Source organism: Macadamia integrifolia, chromosome 7 (assembly GCF_013358625.1).
Source record: "Macadamia integrifolia cultivar HAES 741 chromosome 7, SCU_Mint_v3, whole genome shotgun sequence".
NCBI classification, from domain to species: Eukaryota; Viridiplantae; Streptophyta; class Magnoliopsida; order Proteales; family Proteaceae; genus Macadamia; species Macadamia integrifolia.
The window spans coordinates 14,039,790-14,062,062 of record NC_056563.1 but is presented as its reverse complement, the minus strand read 5'-3'; the positions used below and the strand labels follow the sequence as shown (position 1 = coordinate 14,062,062).

General features: G+C 42.7%; 1 protein-coding gene across 1 annotated transcript; it reads right to left on the bottom strand.

The window, feature by feature from the left end:
• Positions 1-7,111: 7,111 nt before the first annotated feature.
• Positions 7,112-10,825, bottom strand: LOC122084761. Its single transcript, XM_042653196.1, has 5 exons — positions 10,666-10,825; positions 10,392-10,557; positions 9,233-9,629; positions 8,368-8,430; positions 7,112-8,206 (listed from the first exon to the last, which is right to left on the bottom strand). Exons 1-5 carry the CDS (start codon positions 10,823-10,825, stop codon positions 7,112-7,114), a joined length of 1,881 nt encoding a protein of 626 aa, XP_042509130.1.
• Positions 10,826-22,273: the final 11,448 nt, after the last annotated feature.

The window sequence follows — 22,273 nt, the reverse complement described above, 5'->3', positions numbered from 1 at the left end:
ACAGAATATAATAATATCGAATTTATTAGAGAGTTAGTTCATGTAAAGTCCTGTATCATAATGACTGAAATAACCCTGACAATTTCAAATTGATTAAAAAGAAAAAAATAATAATAAGACTCCTCAAGCATACAAACCCTCATGATTCTTTTTGTGCTGGCCTGGCCTTCCTAGTAGGAGGAAAGCACACTTCTCTCAGACATGGAGATGCTTCTATGTCACAAATTGATTCTTCTGTTTCCAGTTCTTTTTTATTTCTATTATTTTTATTGCACCTTACATAGTTTAGAGGTTTATAGTAAGTCTGATTATTTTGGTTTGGTAGAATAAAAGTTTAAAATGTGGAAGTGATAGTTGTTTACTCTTGAAATATATATACTATATATATATATATATATATTTTTTTTTTTGGGATGAATAAATAAATTCATTACCGAGGAGGGAAAGAATATACAAGGGGGAGAGATAAGGCAAAAGCCAATCAAAGGAAAACCAGGCACAGGGCCAGACTACAAGATCCATGAGAAGGGGGGATACATCAAAATGGGCCTAGGGAGTGGGCGGGGAGATGATGGAGAGGGGGAGACTCCAGGAGACAACAATGAGCCTATTCCTTGGGGTGTCAGTAACAGGATGATGACAGAGGCAGCCAAGCTTGGAGCTCACATCAAAGTAGATGGCTTTCCAAATCTTATCGAAAGAAGGCGAGTTGGAAGTCCATTTACGGAGGTTTTGCTCCATCCAAAGGTGGTTAATGGTTGCGCAGAAGGCGAGCTTGCCCGCAGTGTCACAAATGGAGGACCCACCAAACGTTATATCAACCCAAATCCATTCTTTGCTTAAGGGGGGAGGTCATCTGATGGGGGTTTTAGGGAAGAAGGGAAGAATTAAAGGGAGGGGGGAGATTCACACAACGCAGCATAACCACAACTTCACCCAAAATACTTAATTCATCATTCTCTACATGTCCATCGATTATAACCAATATATAGAGAATAAAGACATAAAATTAGAAACTCTACTAACATAGTATCTAGCCTAAACTAGGAAATAACTATAAAAGGAAACCAATGCAAGGAAATAAATCCCAACTCCTACATTCAAATCTGGAAAGTAAAAGAATGAAATGAAATACTAAGTAAACTGCTAATTTTGTTTCCAACCCTTGTTGGACCAAAACCCTAGGTTGGACCGATTCTTCTTGGCTCTTGACTTCCAAAGCCAGTTATGCTGGTCCAACCAGGTAACGGCAGCTGTATCTGCATCAACTCTCCTCCTCTGAAAAGAACTCGACTTTGTCGAGTTAGGAAAAGGACCAAGGAGACCGTCTGAAGGAATACACTAAATGAGGAACGATCCCACCATCTTGTTGAGCTTAATTTCAGGGAGATCTTTGGCATGATGAAACTTCTTTCATAGTCTTGTAGGCATGCTTGAAAGTGTAGGTATTGGCATAGCCACAATACTGTACTTTCTTGTCAAACAACCAAGGTCGACTAAGAAGGATATGGCACACCTTCAGAGGGAGGACGTCACATTGGACTGTATTCTTAAATCCACCAATAGAATATGTTACCGAACACTTATCTATGAATTTAAAATTAGTGTTGTTCACTCAAGCAACCTTGTAGGGATTTGGATGTGGCTCTGTTTTCAATCCTAGCTTACGAATAGTGTCTTCAGACACAACATTAGTGCAACTACCTCTATCAATGACCAAGGTTAACAGCTAGTCATTGCACTTCACATGAGTCTGGAAAATACTACTGCGGTGCCAATCTTCATTGTCAGTGGTTTTTTGAGTGGTTAACACATGACGAATGACATAAAAAGGATGTTGGTCTTCATTACTGAGAATGTCATTGACTTCACTTGGCGCACGCTCTTCTCTTAAATCAACTGTGTCAGAACCAAGTTGCTCTTCGGGAATATAGGGTATAGGAGAATCCTTATCAATAAAAGCAACCATACGGCTGGGACATTGAGCACTGATATGTCCAAATCCATGGCATGAGTAGCACCGAATTGTAAATTTTGAAGAATCAGAAGGTTTATATGAACCACGCCGAGGGGGTGAGTATAGACGAGTAGGTCGTGAAGATGACATTTCAGAAATATGTCGAGGTGGAGAATACAGTCGATTAGGTCGTGAAGATGCCATAGATGTAGCACTAGCATGTGGTTCGCTAGATGACCTTTCTTGGGTAGGAGGCCATTGTAGAATGGAACTAGTACCTAAAGGAAAAGTATCTGTAAAATTTCTCCGATTGTATGGCATTTCAGACTTTCCTCAACTTGATACGCTACTTGCACGATGTCTTCCATGGTAGGCAGTCGATTAGATGCAAGGGCAACACTAAGTTGAGGGTGCAAACCATTACAAAATTGTGCCACCAATACTTCCTCATCTCACTCAAAATCAGAACAAGTGGCCAAATTATAAAATCTCGCAACATATTCAACAATTAAATTCTCTTGTTTCAACTGTGCAAACCTAAGATGCATGCGTTGCTTAAAGTCAGAAGGCAAGAATCTCTGGTTTATGACTTCATGCATTTTAGCCCAAGTAGTGACTAAACCAATGCCTCAGGTTCGGTTCTGTTGTTGCTTGATCCACCAGACTCAGGCCATGCCTTTCAGTTTGGCCTCTGCAAATAGGATCTTTCGGGCCTCAGTCAACCCGTACCATCTGAAAAAATGTATCTAAGTTGTGAATCCAGTCAAGGTACAGTTCTGGATTATTGTTTCCATAAAATCAAGGACATCTAATTTTGCTGCTCTTTCTGCTCCATCATCATGTCTACCAGTTCCATATAGTGGTGGAGGTGGTGTATGATGTGGTGGTAGTGATGTATGATGTGGTGGGAGTGTTACTGACGGATCTCGTGGAGTGGTGTTGGAAGAATCCTAAGATTGAATGGGACTCTTTCCTTTATCTGCTGCCATTAAACGATCAATAGAAACTTGCATGGATTCCACCATTGTCTTAAGGGACTTGACCATGGTAGTGAGAGCATCAATTTTTGTATCATTTTCTCCTTTATAAGAGTTCAGCTATTGAACAACTTCACTATTGGCTACCATGGTGATGATTAAAAAAATAACACTCAAAGAGTAATGGCAAAATAGAAAATAAATGGAAACTTAAAGGAAAATGGTAGAATGGTAATTATCTCTTTTTTTTTTTTTTTAAGGGATGGCAGAACTGTAAATAGTGAAAGTGCACTTTAAGTCACAAAGGGTGTGTAAGTGTGGGTGCAGGGGTATACTTGAAAGTGACAAAAATTAGGACAAAAAAGGGTTAATAGAGGAAAGGAGGGGTATTATTGGAAGTTCACAAAAATTTAAAGAAAGAAGGAAGAATTAAAGGAGATCGTGGGTTTAGGTTTACCGACAGAGGAGTCCCTCTCCTTGTTAGAGAGGGAACCAGAAGAAATCGATGGAGAGGAAGGCGGGAGCTTCGACGACCAGCGATGGTGGATGAAGGTCGACTTTGAACCAGGTAAGTCTTTTTTTTTTTTCGTTGCTTCTCTCTTTTCGTCTCCTCTCCTTTCTTCTTCTTCTTTCTTTTTTTTGTTACTCAAACCCTAGTAGGGATGGGTTCCGTCTCCTCTGTTTTATAATAGAGATAGGTTTTTTTCTTCCCATTTTTTTTTTGTCACTATTGGCAGAACCTAGGGATTCTTGTCGTTGTTTTCTTATTTTTTTTCTTTTCTGCTTCTGCTTCTTTTCTTCTGCTGCTGCTTTCCCTTTTTTTTTTTTTTTTTTTTTTACTCTTCTACTGTAGGAACCCTAGAAAAGGGGTTGATCAGATAAAGTTGGGAGAAAAGAAGTGGGTTGGGATGGAAGGGGTCGATTTTGGTTCTCTGGGCAGAATTGGGAGTTTTTTTCTTTTTTTTTTGGGTGTTCTCAATCACGGTAGAATCTAGACAAAGAATGGGAAGGGAAGAAGGAAGATGGAAGGAAGAAGGGAATGGGGAGAGAACGAAGGAGGATCCTTCAGCTCTGATACCAATTTGATGGGAGCCTTAGGGAAGAAGGGAAGAATCAAAGGGAGGGGGGAGATTCACACAACCAAGCATAACCACAACTTCACCTAAAATACTTAATTCATCATTCTCCACATGTCCATCGACTACAACCAATATATAGAGAATAAAGACGTGAAATTAGAAACTCTACTAACATAGTATCTAGCCTAAATTAGGAAATAACCATAAAAGGAAACCAATGCAAGGAAATAAATCTTAACTCCTACATTCGAATCTGGAAAGTAAAAGCATGAAATAAAATACTAAGTAAACTACTAATTTTGTTTCCAACCCTTGTTGGACCAAAACCCTGGGTTGGATCGGTTCTTCTTGACTCTTGGCTTCCAAAGCTGGTCATATTGGTCCAACTTGGTAATGGCAGCCGTATCTGTATCATCATCTGCTGGAGGGCCAGCAGGATTTAAGGACCTTTTTCCAAATAGAAGAGGAAAAGGGGCAGGAGAAAAAAAAAGGGTGGTCAATATCTTTAGTGCCATTCCAGCAAAGGCAGTGGAATCATGGTTTAAAGTATCTCCGATACCGATACGATACCCTCCGACACGTATCTTAAATTTAGTTGACCGATACGATACATGAAAGAATTTTTAAAATCCTTTCGTATCAATATATATCCTACGATACATACCGATATGCACCAATACACTATCGATACGTCCTGATACTCTATGAAAAATATAAAATCGAGGTGAAATATATGTTTCGGTATGTATCGATACATATCGGTGAGTATTTGTATGTATCGATCGGTACATATCGTTGAGTATTTAGAAGAGACGATTTTCACACAAGGATTCGATGATCCATCTTCATTAACATAAGACCCTTTTATAGGGAAAAAGGGACATGAAAGAGTACATTGGATACATTGGATTCCATATGGGACGACCGACACCACGACCGACACTTTCTAAAAGCAAATAGTACAAAAGCAAAAGCAAATAGTACAATATTATTACAACACATTATTAAAGCATCACACACGGTATATGAGAAGATAACTTTAGTCGCTCTCTGAACTGTCAGTGCTGCTGGCTAGATAAAAAGTAGCATGATCAATGAGCCAGTCGTTGTGCGCATCAAGGAGGCGCTCGATTCGAGGATCAGTAAGGTGACCAGATTGATGGAGATCCCAAGCCTTATCTAAACGGTCAAGGAGTGGAGTCGTTACTTGTTGTGGCAGAGTGTCATTGACTCGACACATAGTGGTAAGGATTCTTCTCCATTCATCCCGATGGCCGAAACGGGTGTGGTAAGGATCATATGGTTTAGTGCCATAGATATGAAAATCAGACACATAGTGAATGTGGTGGCAGGGTTGTTGATTTGGATCAAAGATTTGGTGGATGACAGGGGGTCGATGAAAAAGGATTATAATATGGGGAATATTCGGGTATGGGTCATCAAAGGAGGGGAGATAACCAGTCAAGAGATTAAGCCATTGTTCCGGTGGGGCGAACAACTGGAGAAACTGTAGGATAGGATTAACTGGTTGGTGGTGGTTGTAAAGAGGATGATGGTGGTGAAGAGGATCTGTCCATTAACCTAAAAACCAATGAAGGGTAAGGAGGGGAAAATTAAGGGCGATGGTGTGGGTAGAACAGAGGTGCCAAAATATGCACTTGTAGATGAGAGGAAATTCTGAGATTTCAGTAGGAGAAGTAAAGATAAACATGGTGAGGAAAGGATAGTCAGGATGAAAACAAAGTCCTGAGATGGGGAGTCCATATCTTCGAAGAGAAACTTCGAGGAGTCGGAAGGCTGTAGACTTGCTATATGATAGGACTGTTCTCAAGGTGAGGTCTTGAAGGATTTCAGGGGGAAGATCTGGAGGAAGAGAACAACAAAGGTTATGACCTGGTGGTGGTGGAGACTGGGAGGTGGAGGCTCCAGGGGTTATGGGGAAAAGTAAAGGGATAATGGCAAAGGTTGAGGTTGGTCGGGAGAGGAAATCTGCCAAAACATTTTATTTTCCTTTAATGTGTTTAACATCAAAAGACCATTGGGAGAACCACTGAGCCCATCGGAGAAGTGCCTGAGGAAGATGCTTTTGTCGGAATTCAAGCATCCGTGGGAAACTGGACATGTCAAGTTCAACTAGGAACTGATGGCCAATTAAATGGAATTGGAACTTCCATAGTTGTCACGGCGCCAAGGCGAACCAAGGCGGTAGAGGGTTGTCTCAGCGCTTAGGCGAGAAGGCGCCCGCCTTAGGGCGAACTAGGCGAACAAGTGTTATTTTTTATTTTTCCTATTTTCTAACATTATTTAGTAAGTTATATATACCTTGTATCATAAAAAATCAAGATTAAGCCACATCAAGTCATTAAAAATCAGCATTTAGCCACATCAAACCATAAAAAATTAACATTAAGTCATATTAAGTTATAAAAAATCAACATTTAGAGAAATGCTCTTATTCTATAATAAGTTTGACTGGTCAAATGATTTTATTTTTACATGAGATTTTTTGTATTAGTTATAATATAAAACCAGCTTTCAAACAAGTCTAAGATTACTTAAATCTGAGTTGCAATGACAAAGTAATGCTTCAGTCAAACTTATTTTTAAGTGCGTGAATACTGTTAAAATCGCCTGAATGAAAATAATTTTATGAATATCAAAACAAAATATTTTTTTTACCGGACTTTTGGTTTTTAGCAATGTTTTAACATGATAGAACTTATAAAATTTTCATAATTGAGAAAAACCCTAGCATTTAAAAGTTGAAAATCGTCCCTATAACCAAAATCCAGTTTTTGTTCTTGGACTGGGGGGTTGACTTTTTATCCTTTTGGAATTTGATTTTTAAACTATTTTTATTGGATTAAAATAGGGTGTATTTGCTTATTTATGAATAATATCTTAAGTAAATGAAATAACAAATATTAAAAACATTTACTTGAATGATATTTGGCATAAATAAGTGCCGAAACAGAAGGCGACATGCAGTGCAACAAGGCGGCTGTTGCCTAGGCTCCAGGAAAACCGCCTGGACGCCAAGGCGTCGCCTAGGCGACGCCTTGACAACTATGGGAACTTCTCTATGCCTCTTTTAACTGCTAGAATCTCTTTAAATGTAGAATGATAATGAGTTTCAGAGGGTTTGAAAGATCCACTTTTGTATCCGTAGACAATTCTTGTAGTTGTAGAAGGTTGTTCTTCAAGAAGAACTGTGCCCCAGTATCACTGGCATCGGTTTGTAAGATTCGTTTTCCAGTAGATGGAATCTGAAGTGTGGGGAGGTGCTCAGAGAGTTTCTTTAAAGCCTGTATAGCTGTTGTGTGAGCAGCAGACCATGGAGGAGCATTCTTTCGCAAAAGCTGGTGTAGCAGAGAAGTATGTATGATCTGTTGTGGAAGAAACTCTGTCATATAGTTGACGATCCCAAGAAATTGTTGAACTTGTTTTTTGGTGAGAGGACCATCTGGAAATAGCTGCAAAGAGGTTGCAATATGTGGTTGCAGATGATATTGTCCTTTGGAGATAGTGACACCAAGAAAATCAATAGAAGGGACGCCAATTTGTATCTTCTTTGGAGAGAGCATAAGACCATATTGTTGAACAAGCTGATGAAAATGCTGAAGAAGCTGTAGATGGGCTGCTTCTGTGTTGGAGAAGAGAAGAATATCATCAATATATATAAGCGCATGGTCTTGGATGGGGGCAAAGATCTTTATCATGGCTCTCTGGAAGATAAAGGGGGCTGTTTTGAGACCAAAAGGCATGACTGTCCATTGCATGTGGTGGCCTGGAATGCAAAAAGTTGTCTTTGGTCTGTCTTCAGGAACAATTCCAAGTTGCCAAAAACCTGCTTTGAGGTTAAACTTTGAGAACACAGTAGCATGGGCTAGCAGGAGAAGTAAAGCCAGACGAGTTGGGAGAGGGAACTTTTCATCAGCTAAAAAGTGATTTAAAGGCCGATAATTAATAACCATTCTCAGCTTTTCTCGAATTTGTTCTGTTCTTTTGTTAACATAAAATGCCTGGCACGCCCATGGAGAGAAAGTGGGTTCCAAAAGACCTTGGGACTGAAGTTGCTGAGTCTCTTGGATAGCCAAGGAAAGATGTTCCGGATTGAGGCCTGGATGGCTGGCTTTTGTTGGATTGACATCTTCATTTTTCTTGAAAGGCAGTGTAATGAAGAAGTCAGGGTTCTGCCATAAGGGTTGAGAACACTTTGTAAGAAAATCCGAATGAGATTCTGCACAAGATGTGGAGAGAATATGTGCCTTAATTTTTTCAAAGAGGGAAGGTCCTGCAAGAAATAAGTTTGAAATAGGGGACCAAGGGAGAAGTTGTTGCTTATAGAGAATACCTTGAGGTGTCCATCGGAGAGGGAGATGTCGAAGAATATCAAATCCGATGATAAGGTCTTTGCCTGGAAAATGGGTTCCAAAGACTGTATGGGTTATTGACAATGTTGGAAGAAGTTGAATTTTTATGGGTTGTCTAGACACAAGAGTGATGTGGAAGATTTCACCATTAGCTGCAAGAAAAGGTAAAGGGGGATCTTGAGGTTTCGAGAAAGGTTTAGGGAGGACCTTTGGGTTCAGGATTGTAGTAGCAGCTCCAGTGTCAAGGAAGGCAATAAGGTTTATGGGTTTGGCATAAGGTTCAGGGAGTATTGTGACAGAAACATGGGGAAGGGTAACTGGATGACTTTGTAAGAAAGGAGGCTGAGCAGGAGGATGGGCAGAGGGAAGGAGAGGTATTACCTGGTAGAGGGGATCAGATTCCTCGGACTCAGAGAGGGAAGACTCTGGGTCTGAGTCTGTATTAGGAAAATCTATTGCAAAAAGAGAGAGGTCTGTAGGAGTGTCATCAAGAGAATATAAAGACTCAAGGTCAGCGTCTTGTAGATCTTCCTGGTGAAGAGAAGATAACATGTGCAAAACCTTGTCTTTCTTTCGAGACTGAGGACAATTTTTTGCAAAATGTCCATTTTTTCCACAGACATAATAAGCAGAGAACTTGTTTTTTCCTCTAATATGCTTTTTGCGGAGGAGTCGCCATTTTTTCTTTGGAGACCAAAAAGAGAACCGTTTCTTTTTGAATGGATTCCTTTTGTGAGAGAAAAGAGGAAACTATCGGTGATGAGATGGTTTCTTAGTAGCACAGTCACATGATTTGTCACTTTTGCACTTGATTTTGAGATAAGAGGTATCACAAGCAGAGGAGACTTTATCAGAACGATCTTGCAAATCTTTCCAGACTTTTTTAATGTTGCAAAGCTTATCAAGGGCGGTGAGAGCATAGCTGTATAGAGAACCAATAGTACAAAAGGCCAACGGAATATTCTGATTCTTCAGAAACTGTTGTGTATCTGCGCCAAGGGGCTCTGGCATAGAGTTTAAAAAGACTTGCTTTAAATTCTCATCATCAATACCACCAATTTTATGAAATCGGTCGGTAATTCTGGAGAAATGTTTGTCAAGATCTGGCCGAAGAAGAGAACAACACTTCATCTGGAGAAATTCATCACGGGCCTTTAAGAGATCATTTGAAATGGGACCAAGAAATTCTTGATAGGGAGTGGTAACAAACTGGCTTTCAGTAAGCGGTACAATCTGCAGCTGTCTGTAAGGACCAAGAGCTAAATACTATTCCCTGAGTTTGCCTTGGAGTCGGGCAACAAATTTGAACAAGACAGTGACAGATGAAGCTCCTTCATGAAGTAATTCAGCATTAATCCATGCATGAAAATCAGCAATCCGAGATGCCCATTTGGAAACAGGAATATCATCCAGGGTGAAAAATTGTTTTGGGTCTGGTTTTGATATGGGGTAAAAGGTGTAGGAGGGACAGGAGGCTGTCTGGGTGTGTCAGGATTCTGTATTTCAGGATCATCATCCATTTCAGAAACATGAGGGGTAGCTGGTTGGGGTCCTTCATTCATGAAAGAAGGAGGGGGGGGCTGGATCGGAGATAGAAAGGGTTGTAAGATACTCAGAGAGAGGGTTTTCTGAGGGGGAAATGATGGTATGGATGGATTTTGGTGGTGGTGTAGTAGTCACAGGGGTAGAGGTAGTAGTGGCTGGGGGAACTAATGATGGTGTTCTTAAAGGATTAGGAGGTGGAGGGGCAGGATAGGAGACTGGCATAGGATAAGGGGTAAATGGGGGAGGTGCTGGTAGGGCATCTGCATATTCATCTTCATAGTCACTAAGATCCATTAGTGCAGTAGTGGATGTCTATGCTAAGGGTAGTCTACTGCGGGCACGTCCTCTGACTGCTCGTGTTCTTTTGGGAAGAGCACGCTGTTGACGTTGAAGTTCTTTCAATTCTTCAGTAGGAAAAATCCTTGAAGAGGAAACAATAGGAGGCATCGGACAGGCATACATAGCAAAAGGATCTTGTGGAATGAAGCTTGGAATTGTAACTGGAAGTGGTTGCTGTTGCCGATGAGAGGAGGCAAAAGAGGGAGCACGAGGTTGTTGTTGCTGCATTTGGTGAAGTTGTGCTTCAAGGTATCTGAGGTGCTCTTTTTGACCAATAAGGGCAAAAGCTGTAGTGGTATCAGCAACACTAGAAGTAATTCCAGCAAGTTCAATATGGACCTAATCAATGTCTCGTCGTAGAGATTGAAGAAGATGATCATGATGGGACAAAGCACCATGAGTCTGTTGAGTCTGAGCTAATATTCTTTCAAGGTACTGGTTCTGAACTGTAGCATTTTCTGCATGCCAATTCAAACCTGCTTCAACAAGAGAGATAGCCTGATGGTTTAATTTTCCAAACTTGATGAATACCATAAACATCTGGACCAGAGTCATGAAGGCCGGGAAATGATTTAAGAGGAGAAGAAGAGGAAGAGCCTGGAGTATACATACAACAGGGAGGAATAACTGGAGGAGGTAAATCAGGTTTTGGAGGAGGTTTACATGGAGAGAAGGAAGAATTAGGAGAAGTTTTGGGGGTACCATATTTGACAAAGAGAGGGTATTTTGATTCAGTGCTCAAGGGTCTAATACATGGATCACCCGCCTCATATCGTTCTCGTAACTATTGCTGGGTAGACTGTCGTCTACATGTTATCCAATACATGGATCATCCAATACATGTTATCATTCTCGTAACATAAATTACTTCATGAAGGAGCTTCATCTGTCACTGTCTTGTCCAAATTTGTTGCCCGACTCCAAGGCAAACTCAGGGAGTGGTATTTAGCTCTTGGTCCTTATAGACAGCTACAGATTGTACAGCTTACTGAAAGCCAGTTTGTTACCACTCTCTATCAAGAATTTCTTGGTCCCGTTTCAAATGATCTCTCAAAGGCCCGTGATGAATTTCTCCAGATGAAGTGTTGTTCTCTTCTTCGACCAGATCTTGACAAACATTTCTCTAGAATGACCTACCGATTTCATAAAATTGGTGGTATTGATGATGAGAATTTAAAGCAAGTCTTTTTAAACTCTCTGCCAGAGCCCCTTGGTGCAGATACATAGCAGTTTTTGAGGAATTAGAATATTCCATTGGCCTCTTATACTATTGGTTCTCTATACAACTATGCTCTCACTGCCCTTGATAAGCTTTGCAACATTAAAAAAGTCTGGAAAGATTTGCAAGATCGTTCTGATAAAGTCTCCTCTGCTTGTGATACCTCTTATCTCAAAATCAAGTGCAAAGGTGACAAATCATGTGACTGTGCTACTAAGAAACCATCTCATCACCGATAGTTTCCTCTTTTCTCTCACAAAAGGAATCCATTCAAAAAGAAATGGTTCTCTTTTCGGTCTCCAAAGAAAAAATGGCGATTCCCCCGCAAAAAGCATATTAGAGGAAAAAACAAGTTCTCTGCTTATTATGTCTGTGGAAAAAATGGACATTTTGCAAAAAATTGTCCTCAGTCTCGAAAGAAAGACAAGGTTTTGCACATGTTATCTTCTCTTCACTAGGAAGATCTACAAGACGCTGACCTTGAGTCTTTATATTCTCTTGATGACACTCCTACAGACCTCTCTCTTTTTGCAATAGATTTTCCTGATACAGACTCAGACCCAGAGTCTTCCCTCTCTGAGTCCGAGGAATCTGATCCCCTCTACCAGGTAATACCTCTCCTTCCCTCTGCCCATCCTCCTGCTCAGCCTCCTTTCTTACAAAGTCATCCAGTTACCCTTCCCCATGTTTCTGTCACAATACTCCCTGAACCTTATGCCAAACCCATAAACCTTATTGCCTTCCTTGACACTGGAGCTGCTACTACAATCCTGAACCCAAAGGTCCTCCCTAAACCTTTCTCGAAACCTCAAGATCCCCCTTTACCTTTTCTTGCAGCTAATGGTGAAATCTTCCACATCACTCTTGTGTCTAGACAACCCATAAAAATTCAACTTCTTCCAACATTGTCAATAACCCATACAGTCTTTGGAACCCATTTTCCAGGCAAAGACCTTATCATCGGATTTGATATTCTTCGACATCTCCCTCTCCGATGGACACCTCAAGGTCTTCTCTATAAGCAACAGCTTCTCCCTTGGTCCCCTATTTCTAACTTATTTCTTGCAGGACCTTCCCTCTTTGAAGAAATTAAGGCACATATTCTCTCCACATCTTGTGCAGAATCTCATTCGGATTTTCTTACAAGTGTTCTCAACCCTTATGGCAGAACCCTGACTTCTTCATTACACTGCCTTTCAAGAAAAATGAAGATGTCAATCCAATAAAAGCCAGCCATCCAGGCGCCTCAATCCAGAACATCTTTCCTTGGCTATCCAAGAGATTCAACAACTTCAGTCCCAAGGTCTTTTGGAACCCACTTTCTCTCCATAGGCGTGCCAGGCATTTTATGTTAACAGAAGAACAGAACAAATTCGAGGAAAGCTGAGAATGGTGATTAATTATCAGCCTTTAAATCCCTTTTTGGCTGATGAAAAGTTCCCTCTCCCAACTCGTCCGGCTTTACTTCTCCAGCTAGCCCATGCTACTGTGTTCTCAAAGTTTGACCTCAAAGCAGGTTTTTGGCAACTTGGAATTGTTCCTGAAGACAGACCAAAGACAGCTTTTTGCATTCCAGGCCACCACATGCAATGGACAGCCATGCCTTTTGGTCTCAAAACAACCCCCTCTATCTTCCTGAGAGTCATGATGAAGATCTTTGCCCCCATCCAAGACCATGCGCTTATATATATTGATGATATTCTTCTCTTCTCCAACACAGAAGCAGCCCATCTGCAGCTTCTTCAGCATTTTCATCAGCTTGTTCAACAATATGGTCTTATGCTCTCTCCAAAGAAGATACAAATTGGCGTCCCTTCTATTGATTTTCTTGGTGTCACTATCTCCAAAGGACAATATCATCTGCAACCACATATTGCAACCTCTTTGCAGCTATTTCCAGATGGTCCTCTCACCAAAAATCAAGTTCAACAATTTCTTTGGATCGTCAACTATATGACAGAGTTTCTTCCACAACAGATCATACATACTTCTCTGCTACACCAGCTTTTTCGAAAGAATGCTCCTCCATGGTCTGTTGCTCACACAACAACTATACAGGCTTTAAAGAAACTCTCTGAGCACCTCCCCACACTTCAGATTCCATCCACTGGAAAACGAATCTTACAAACCGATGCCAGTGATACTCACTGGGGTGCAGTTCTTCTTGAAGAACAGCCTTCTACAACTACAAGAATTGTCTGTGGATACAAAAGTGGATCTTTCAAACCCTCTGAAACTCATTATCATTCTACATTTAAAGAGATTCTAGCAATTAAAAGAGGCATAGAGAAGTTCCAATTCCATTTAATTGGCCATTAGTTCCTAGTTGAACTTGACATGTCCAGTTTCCCACGGATGCTTGAATTCCGACAAAAGTATCTTCCTCAGGCACAACTTCTCCGATGGGCTCAGTGGTTCTCCCAATGGTCTTTTGATGTTAAACACATTAAAGGAAAAGAAAATGTTTTGGCAGATTTCCTCTCCCGACCAACCTCAACCTTTGCCATTATCCCTTTACTTTTCCCCATAACCCCTGGAGCCTCCACCTCCCAGTCTCCACCACCACCAGGTCATAACCTTTGTTGTTCTCTTCCTCCAGATCTTCCCCCTGAAATCCTTCAAGACCTCACCTTGAGAACAGTCCTTTCATATAGCAAGTCTACAGCCTTCTGACTCCTCGAAGTTTCTCTTCGAAGATATGGACTCCCCATCTCAGGACTTTGTTTTCATCCTGACTATCCTTTCCTCACCATGTTTACCTTTACTTCTCCTACTAAAATCTCAGAATTTCCTCTCATCTACAAGTGCATATTTTGGTACCTCTGTTCTACCCACACTATCGCCCTTAATTTTCCCCTCCTTACCCTTCATTTGTTTTTAGGTCGATGGACAGATCCTCTTCACCACCATCATCCTCTTTACAACCACCACCAACCAGTTAATCCTATCCTACAGTTTCTTCAGTTGTTCGCCCCACCGGAACAATGGCTTAATCTCTTGACTGGTTATCTCCCCTCCTCTGATGACCCATACCCGGATATTCCCCATATCATAATCCTTTTTCACCGACCCCCTGTCATCCACCAAATCTTTGATCCAAATCAACAACCCTGCCACCACATTCACTGTGTCTGATTTTCATATCTATGGCACCAAACCATATGATCCTTACTACACCCATTTCGGCCATCGGGATGAATGGAGAAGATTCCTTACCACTATATGTCGAGTCAATGACACTCTGCCACAACAAGTACTGACTCCACTCCTTGACCGTTTAGATAAGGCTTGGGATCTCCATCAATCCGGTCACCTCATTGATCCTCGAATCGAGCGCCTCCTTGATGCGCACAACGACTGGCTCATTGATCATGTTACTTTTTATCCAGCCAGCAGCACTGACAATTCAGATAGCGACTAAAGTTATCTTCTCGTATGCCGTGTGTGTTGCTTTAATAATGTGTTGTAATAATATTGTACTATTTGCTTTTGCTTTTGTACTATTTGCTTTTAGAAAGTGTCGGTCGTGGTGTCGGTCATCCCATATGGAATCGAATGTATCCAATGTACTCTTTCATGTTCCTTTTTCTATATAAAAAGGTCTTATGTTAATGAAGATGGATCATCGAATCCTTGTAGATGATACTGAGAGAGTATCGGTATGTATCGGTATGTACTGATGGAGAGGATACTGAGAGAGTATCGGTATGTATCGATCAGTACGTATCTGTATGTACCGATATAGTGCGCTACGGTCATATAATGGCCAAGATGGGTATTTTTTTTCAGAAAACACGATTTTTTGAGGGGTTTTTGTTCCAAAGTTGCTGCCAGCCATATTTCTCTTTAACTAAAGTGGAAATCAAGGTTTGGAACAAGGATTTTACATTTATGGGACAACTACAAACCTTGAATTCTTAGTGCGATACCCTCAATTTAGTGTTTATGCATAATACATGTTATCAATAGCTTTTTTTAATAAATTTTTTATGCAAAAGTGTTTAAAAGGGTATTTCATATTCATTTATCCATTTATGTGCGTATCTTTAGCGTATCTCCGATACGATACGATACCCTCCGATACGTATCTTAATTATGGTCGACCGATACGGCGACCAATACCGATACTTTAATCCTTGAGTGGAATATGCCTGGAGATGAGGAAAGATTACATGGGAAGGTAGTTAGAGATAGCACGCTAGGCTGTAAAGCTATGATGAGGGATATGACCTTTTAAGGCTTTGAACCAGATGATGTTGCGCTAGGGCACAATTGGCCCTACTGAGCTTATGTGGTTCTAAACAGAAGCAGAAGTGAAAATTCCCTTAGGGGAGGGGAGTCAAATGATTTTATCATCTCTTCCACGGTGACCCCGAGGGATGGGAGGAAGGGAGGACTAGAGATCCGCGAGGGGGGAGGGGAGGAAGGGGGTACCAATCGGCAAAAGAAATGTTGGAATCAACAGTGGCAGATTGAGGAATACCAGAAGAATAGATGACTCTAGGAGTAATCAGATGAAGGAGAATACCGGAGGGATGCCGAAGGTCTAACCAAAGAGAGGTGGAGGATCTATTGCCAATGGAGTAGGAGTCCAGGAGATAGCTGAAAGGGCAGAAGATTTAGAGTTAAGAATATTGCACCAAATCCAAGAGGAATCAGAGGAGGAGGAGGTTGTCCACAGGGAGTCCTGCTTAAGGGGGCGGGAATAAACCCAGGAGACCCAAGTACTTTTATTCTTAGTGATGATCTTCCAAATGAGCTTGAGGATGGCAGCAGAAGTAACATTAGAGATTCTTGGAAGGCCAAGGCCACCCTCAGATTTGGGAGGCAGACTTTATCCCAATAGATAGGCTTGAGAAAACGAGAGGAGTCAACACCTTTCTAGAGGAAGGAACACAGGAGGGTGTTGATAGATTTGGATGTGGCAGAAGGGAGAGAGAAGACACCATACCAGTAGAGATACAAGGATTGGAGAACTGATCTAATAATAACTAGGCAGCCAATGTAGGAGAAAAGCTTTCCTTTCCACAACTGGAGCCTCTTTCTAATTTGATCAAGTAAAGGGGTGCAGTGATTGAGCGGAGAGCCTGGAGGATATGAGAGGTAGACCATGATATTTAATGGGGAGGGAACCAAGGGAGAAGCCCGTAAGTTAGAGGAACCTAGCTTGGCCAGAGGAGGGGCACCAGAAAGGAAAATGCTAGATTTAAGGAGATCGATGTGGAGACCTGAAAGGGACTCAAAAAGGCAAAGGGAGGACACGATGGAGGAAATGGAGTGGTCAGCCTTGGAGAAGATCATAAGATCATCCGTAAAAGCAAGGTGAGTGAGAATGAGGGATTTGCATTTAGGGATAGAGGAGATGAGATGTTGATCAATGGAAGATTGGATGGATCGGGAGTGCACCTCTAGGGCAAGGGAGAAGAGGAAGGGAGAAAGGGGGCATCCTCGCCTGATACCCACAAAGGAGGGGAAATAACTAGCAGGACTGCCATTCACTAAAACAGAGGAGGGGGATGAGATGCATGAGTGGATCCAAGGGACAAAAGAATGGGGGAGAACATTTGGAGGACTCTAGAGATAAAATCCCAATGAATGGAGTCAAAGGCTTTATGGATGTTAATTTTGAGAAGAGCAATGGGAGAATGAGATTTCCGATCAAAGCCTTGAACAATCTCTTTCCAGAGGATAATGTTATTAGCAATGCTTCTTCCAGTAGTGAAGGCTGATTGATTTGCGCTGACTAAAGAATCAATGACAAGTTGAATCCTATTGGCTAGGATTTTGGGAATAAATTTATACAGTAGATTGGAAAGGGAGATAGGTCTAAAGTCAGGCATGGAGATGGCACCGTCTTTCTTGGGGATAAGGTAGAGGAAGGTGTGGTTAACACCTTTGATTTGGTTAGGGGAGAGAAAAAAGCTTCTGATGATGCGGATTAGGTCAGACCTAATGATATGCTAGCAGGAGGAGAAAAATTTCATACTGAAACCATCAATACCTAGAGCCTTGTTGGACTTGTGAGAGAGAATAGTCACTAGGATCTCATCATCAGACGGAATGGCCTAGAGGGAGGGGAGGAGATGATCAGAGGGATGAATTTGTTGAGAAGGCCGGGAGGAAGAGGGGGAAGGAGAGGGTTGGAAGAGGGAAGAAAAATAGGAGGATTCGTCCTTGACGTCCTTAGGATTGAGAAGAGTGGCACCATCCAGCAAGACCAACTTGGGGATGAAGTTGGCATTAGTTCTAGCCTTGAGGAAGTGGTGGAAGTAAGCAAAGTTCAAATCCCCAAGCTTGAGCCATTTGATTCTGGATTTTTGGCAGAGGAAGCTTTCTTCCTGGGCAAGGATAGAGGATAGTTCAGTGGAGAAGATTCTCTCTTCCTCAGCCAGGGAGGGGTTGAGAGGGTCGAGCCGAAGACTAGCTTGGATGTGATTCAACTTGTCTTTGTAGCAAGAGACATTTGAGTTAATGTTATTAAATGAGAGAGAATTCCATCTTTTAAGGGCAACTTTGACATTTCTCAGCTTTCACGCGAAAGCAGTTAGGGGGGAAGCAAAGGCATGAACATGGATGTTCCAAGCCTCATAAACAATAGGGAGGAAATCCTGGTGAACGGACCACACATCGAAAATTTTGAATGGCTTGGGGCCAAAGGAGATATGGGGCTGAATATGGAGAGTGATGGGAGAATGGTCAGAGATGGCAGGGAGGTTGAAGTAGGCATAGAAGAGAGGAAGGAGTCGAGCCAAGCTTCATTACCCTGTCTAATTTATAAGTAATATAGGCTTAACCAACTCTGCGATTGTTCCAGGTGAATTTGGATCCAAACTAACAAAGGTCGTTTATACCAATATCATCAATTCAATCATTGAAGGGACCAACAGAGATCCATGGGTCCCCACCAATCTTCTCAAAAGAGTGTTTGATGACATTGAAGTCTCCCGCCATGCCCTAAGGGAGGGAGCCGGCAGAGGGGGTAGAGGGGGCAAAGGAGCGGAGATTAGACCAAAGGGACAGCCTGTCAGGAGCTCGATTAAGAGCATAGATGGCTGAAAGGAGGGAGAGCCAGAGAGGTGGGAAATGGAGAGATGGATAGATTGAGAGGAGGATAAGATTGAGACGTTGAGTATGTGGGGTTCCAAAAAACCCAGATATGCCCATTTAGACAATGTGTATAGTTGGAGAGGAAGATCCAGGAAGGGGCAATGGATGTAGCAATGCGGGGGGCATTGGCCTCGAGGACGCGGGTTTCAAGGAGCCAGCATAAGGCAGAGTGGGAGTCACGAATGCGGGAGAGAATGGAAGCATGCTCGGATGAGGAATTCAGACCTCGAACATTCCAAATGGTCCAGGGGGTCATCTAGAAGGGGAGGGAGGGAGGGAGAAGAGTATGCTCGAGAGAGCCAAAAGAGGTTTTGGAGAGGTTGGATCCAGGCTTAGGCCTAAGCCTATGGTGGTACTCTTTAAGGGGGGAGGGAGTTAGAATAGGTCTTATGGAGGTGCAGTCAGGACCCTTGGATGAGAGGATGGCAGGGTCAAAGAGTCTTGGTCTTCCTGTGGTTGATGGAGCTGGCTGCAGAGGAGCAAGAGGCACTCTTCCGAGAGCTAGATGCAGACTTCAGCAAGGTGGCATGATGATTTGACGATGGGCAGCTTATAAGGAGACCAAGGGATTCTGAACAGCCCTGAGGGAGTAGGGGACTTCATCGAAGGTGACGCTAGGGGTACCAGTAGCTGAATGGCCAGGATGGTGCCTGGGCTAACAAAAGTGTGCATAGGGGGGGCATGTGCTGACTGGAGAGGTGTAGGAGCACCTTCCAAGGTGAGACAGCTCTGCGGGAGGCCATCAATGGAACTGATAGTTGAGGAGCCAATGAAAGTCTGAACAACCCTGAGGTAGCAGGGGACTTTATTAGAGGTGGCGCTAGGGGTGGCAATAGCTGCATGGCCATGTTGAGTACCCGGGCTACCAAAGTGCAAAGGAGGGGCTTTTGCTGATTGGCGAGGCGAAGGATCACCTTCCAAGGTGGGGTGGCTCGACGGGAGGTCATCAGTGGAACTGATAGCTGAGGAGCCCATGGGGGTGATAGGAGGCAGGGGCTGGCATGAAAACAACTTGATCCAGAGTAGGATTGCGAGCAACAAGGGGGAGGACGAAGGAGGTAGGGGAGGCAGGGCTATCCGAGGGGTATCGCAATCCACGAAGGAAGGGGAGGAAGCGGAGGCCAGAGAGTAAGAGACTGTGGCGGAGGGATGGGGAGGGCTGGTTAAGGGGTATGAAGGAGGAGGGAGGCGGATGTATTTGGAAGGTCTGAGGGGGAAATAGCAATGGGATGACGAAAGCATGGAGGTGGAGACATCAAGGAGGAAGAGGATCAGAAGGGCGAGGGAGAAGCCCATTGCGGGTCAAGAAGGCAGGGGCGTTAACAATAATAGGGTCACCCAGAAGAGGCTGGGTCGGGCCAGAGAAGCGGGTAAGAGTAGGTGGGTCACGGGTAGAGTTTAGCAGCCCAATAGAAAGTGGGCTCAAGATAGGAGAGATAGATAAATTAGGATGAAGGCCCATGGAAAGAGATGGGCCAGAGAATAAAGGCCGAGAGGAGGGGTAAGATGGGCCAGACTGAAGGCTTTTGGATAAGTAGGAAGGCAGGGAGAGATGGGAGTAGGGGAGACAGGACCATTAGAGGAAGGGCAAAAAAGGGGCTCAGTGGCGGTGTCGTCAGCAACCAGGGTGTGCGATGGAGATAGGCTCCCCCCATCATCGTCTGACTCTGATAGGGACATGAGGGCGAACCTATTCTGACCGGCAGACAATAACTGGAGGTCACTTGCATCAGCTGATTTGGGTCTAGCAGAAGGGGAAACACAGGAAATCACAGTAGGGCCTTCAGGATCACTGAAGGAATCTTTAGTGTTGAAGTAGCAGTAGCCTTAGAACAGCTCTTTGAAGAATGGCCGAAGGTTTTGCAAGCAAGACAATGAGGAGGTAACCATTCATACTCCATTGGTTGATCGAAAGTGGAACCTTCTTCATCAATTATGGCCACAGATGTGGGGAGAGCATGAGCAGCAGTTGCCTCAACACAGATTCTGGCGTAAGTAAGACAATCCATCATTTTTTTTCTTTGATCAGAGAAGAGAGGCTCGCCTATAGAGAGCCCACAATGCTTAACCCCTGGGCACACCAGTAGTGCAGGGGGAGGTTGGGGAGAGCACACCATATGGGAATTTTTTTGAAAAACCATCTTAGACAAGGTAGTGTATTGATCCCAGTGGCAGAGGAAAATAGGCTTTCTCCCAACTTGCCATGGGCCGCCTTCAAGAACAGTGAGCTTATCAAATTCTTTAAAGAAGTTGTACATAAATAGTCCATTGTCAAGGAGGAAAGTGGAGAGAGTACCACGCAACCTCCATTACTTCGAGAGGGAGGACTTCACTATGTGAAAAGGAGGGTGGGCTCCACCCTCCAAGGAAGTGCCCAACAATGCATTTTTCCATTTGAGGATTTCAGCTTGCAGTAATCCCGACGGACAGTCCAACAGGCTTGTCATGGTTGGTCGAGGGAGGGACAAAGAAGTGGGAGTGACCCACGATGGTAGGAGAAAGGGAGAGGGTGGATGGAATGGTAGCAAATGGTGAGGGAGAGGAGGTAGTGACAACAGAGGACCAAGACTTGGGTAGAGGAGGAGCAGAGAGGGACGGAGAGGTGGTAGAGGGAGCAGGAGCAGGGGGAGGAGGGGTGCGACGGCAGGAGCCGCCGGAGGAGTGTCAGACATGGGAGGAGGTTGTGATCCAGATGTCGAGCTAACTTCTTCATGAGAAGATGAGTGACAATGCTTTACTTGGTTTGAACTTCGAAGTATGTACTACTGGAAGATTTGAAAGCTTATGTTCTGTTTGCTTGGTCTGGGATATTGTGACTCTCAAAAGGAAAAAGGCAACCGATGTTTTCACCACTGTTACAAAAGAATGTCATGCTCTTGAAATATTTTATTCTTCAGAATCTTATAGATATTCTTTAATTGAAGCTATTAATATAGAAGAAGATACCAGACACCTAGAAAGGAAGCTTGAACAAAGTACAAAACCTCTTGTACTGACCCTCCTATGATCTCACCAAAAAAATAAAAATACCCTCCCGAGGACTAATAATCTGCAATTATGCATACACTTAAAAGGAGAACTTGACATTGTGGTTTCTTCTGTGTTGTCTATGTTACTACTACTAGTACCAGTATTATTATTTATATTGTACCTGTTATTTTTTTATTGTTGTTGTTGTTTTTGTTGTTGTTATTATCAACTTCTTGTTGACTCCATTCGTAACCATCATGAACTTGTGTAGGTGGCAATGGGTCGGAGGCTTGGCATTGAAGAACCACATCTAATGAAGATAATAAGATCAACACTTCACACACACAATGAGTGGTTTAAACTCCAAATGTGTAAAGACCGCTTTGAAGGACTTCTGAGGATTGACTCGTTGAAAGAAATCAATACTCCTTTACTTACTGATGTGACCTTAAAGACCAATACAGATACTTGCACCAATGGATCTTCCCAAGTTACTGTTTCTTCAAGCGGCAGAATGCCTGAAGATGGTGGGAGCCCACCTCAAGTGTCATGTAGAGATGTTATTTGTGATGAAAATTCAATAGTCAAAGTGATGGTGAGTTGTGCCAATGCTTTTCCTGATTCAGTAATTTTTTCCGCATTTGCATATTCTGGCAGATCAGTGAGACGGGGGTTTTTTTTTTTCTTTTTGGGGTGTGGGGGGGGGG

What these genes read in the sequence shown, in the direction of transcription:
- LOC122084761 (XM_042653196.1), bottom strand. Translation starts at nt 10,825, where the DNA reads ATGACTCTGGTCCAGATGTTTATGGTATTCATCAAGTTTGGAAAATTA. An exon ending in CCACAAGATCCTTTTGCTAT is followed by an intron (nt 9,630 to 10,391) that starts GTATGCCTGTCC and finishes TGGTCCTTACAG; the next exon opens with ACAGCTGCAGATTGTACCGC. An exon ending in TCTCCGATGGACACCTCAAG is followed by an intron (nt 8,207 to 8,367) that starts GTATTCTCTATA and finishes CCCTTATGGCAG; the next exon opens with AACCCTGACTTCTTCATTAC.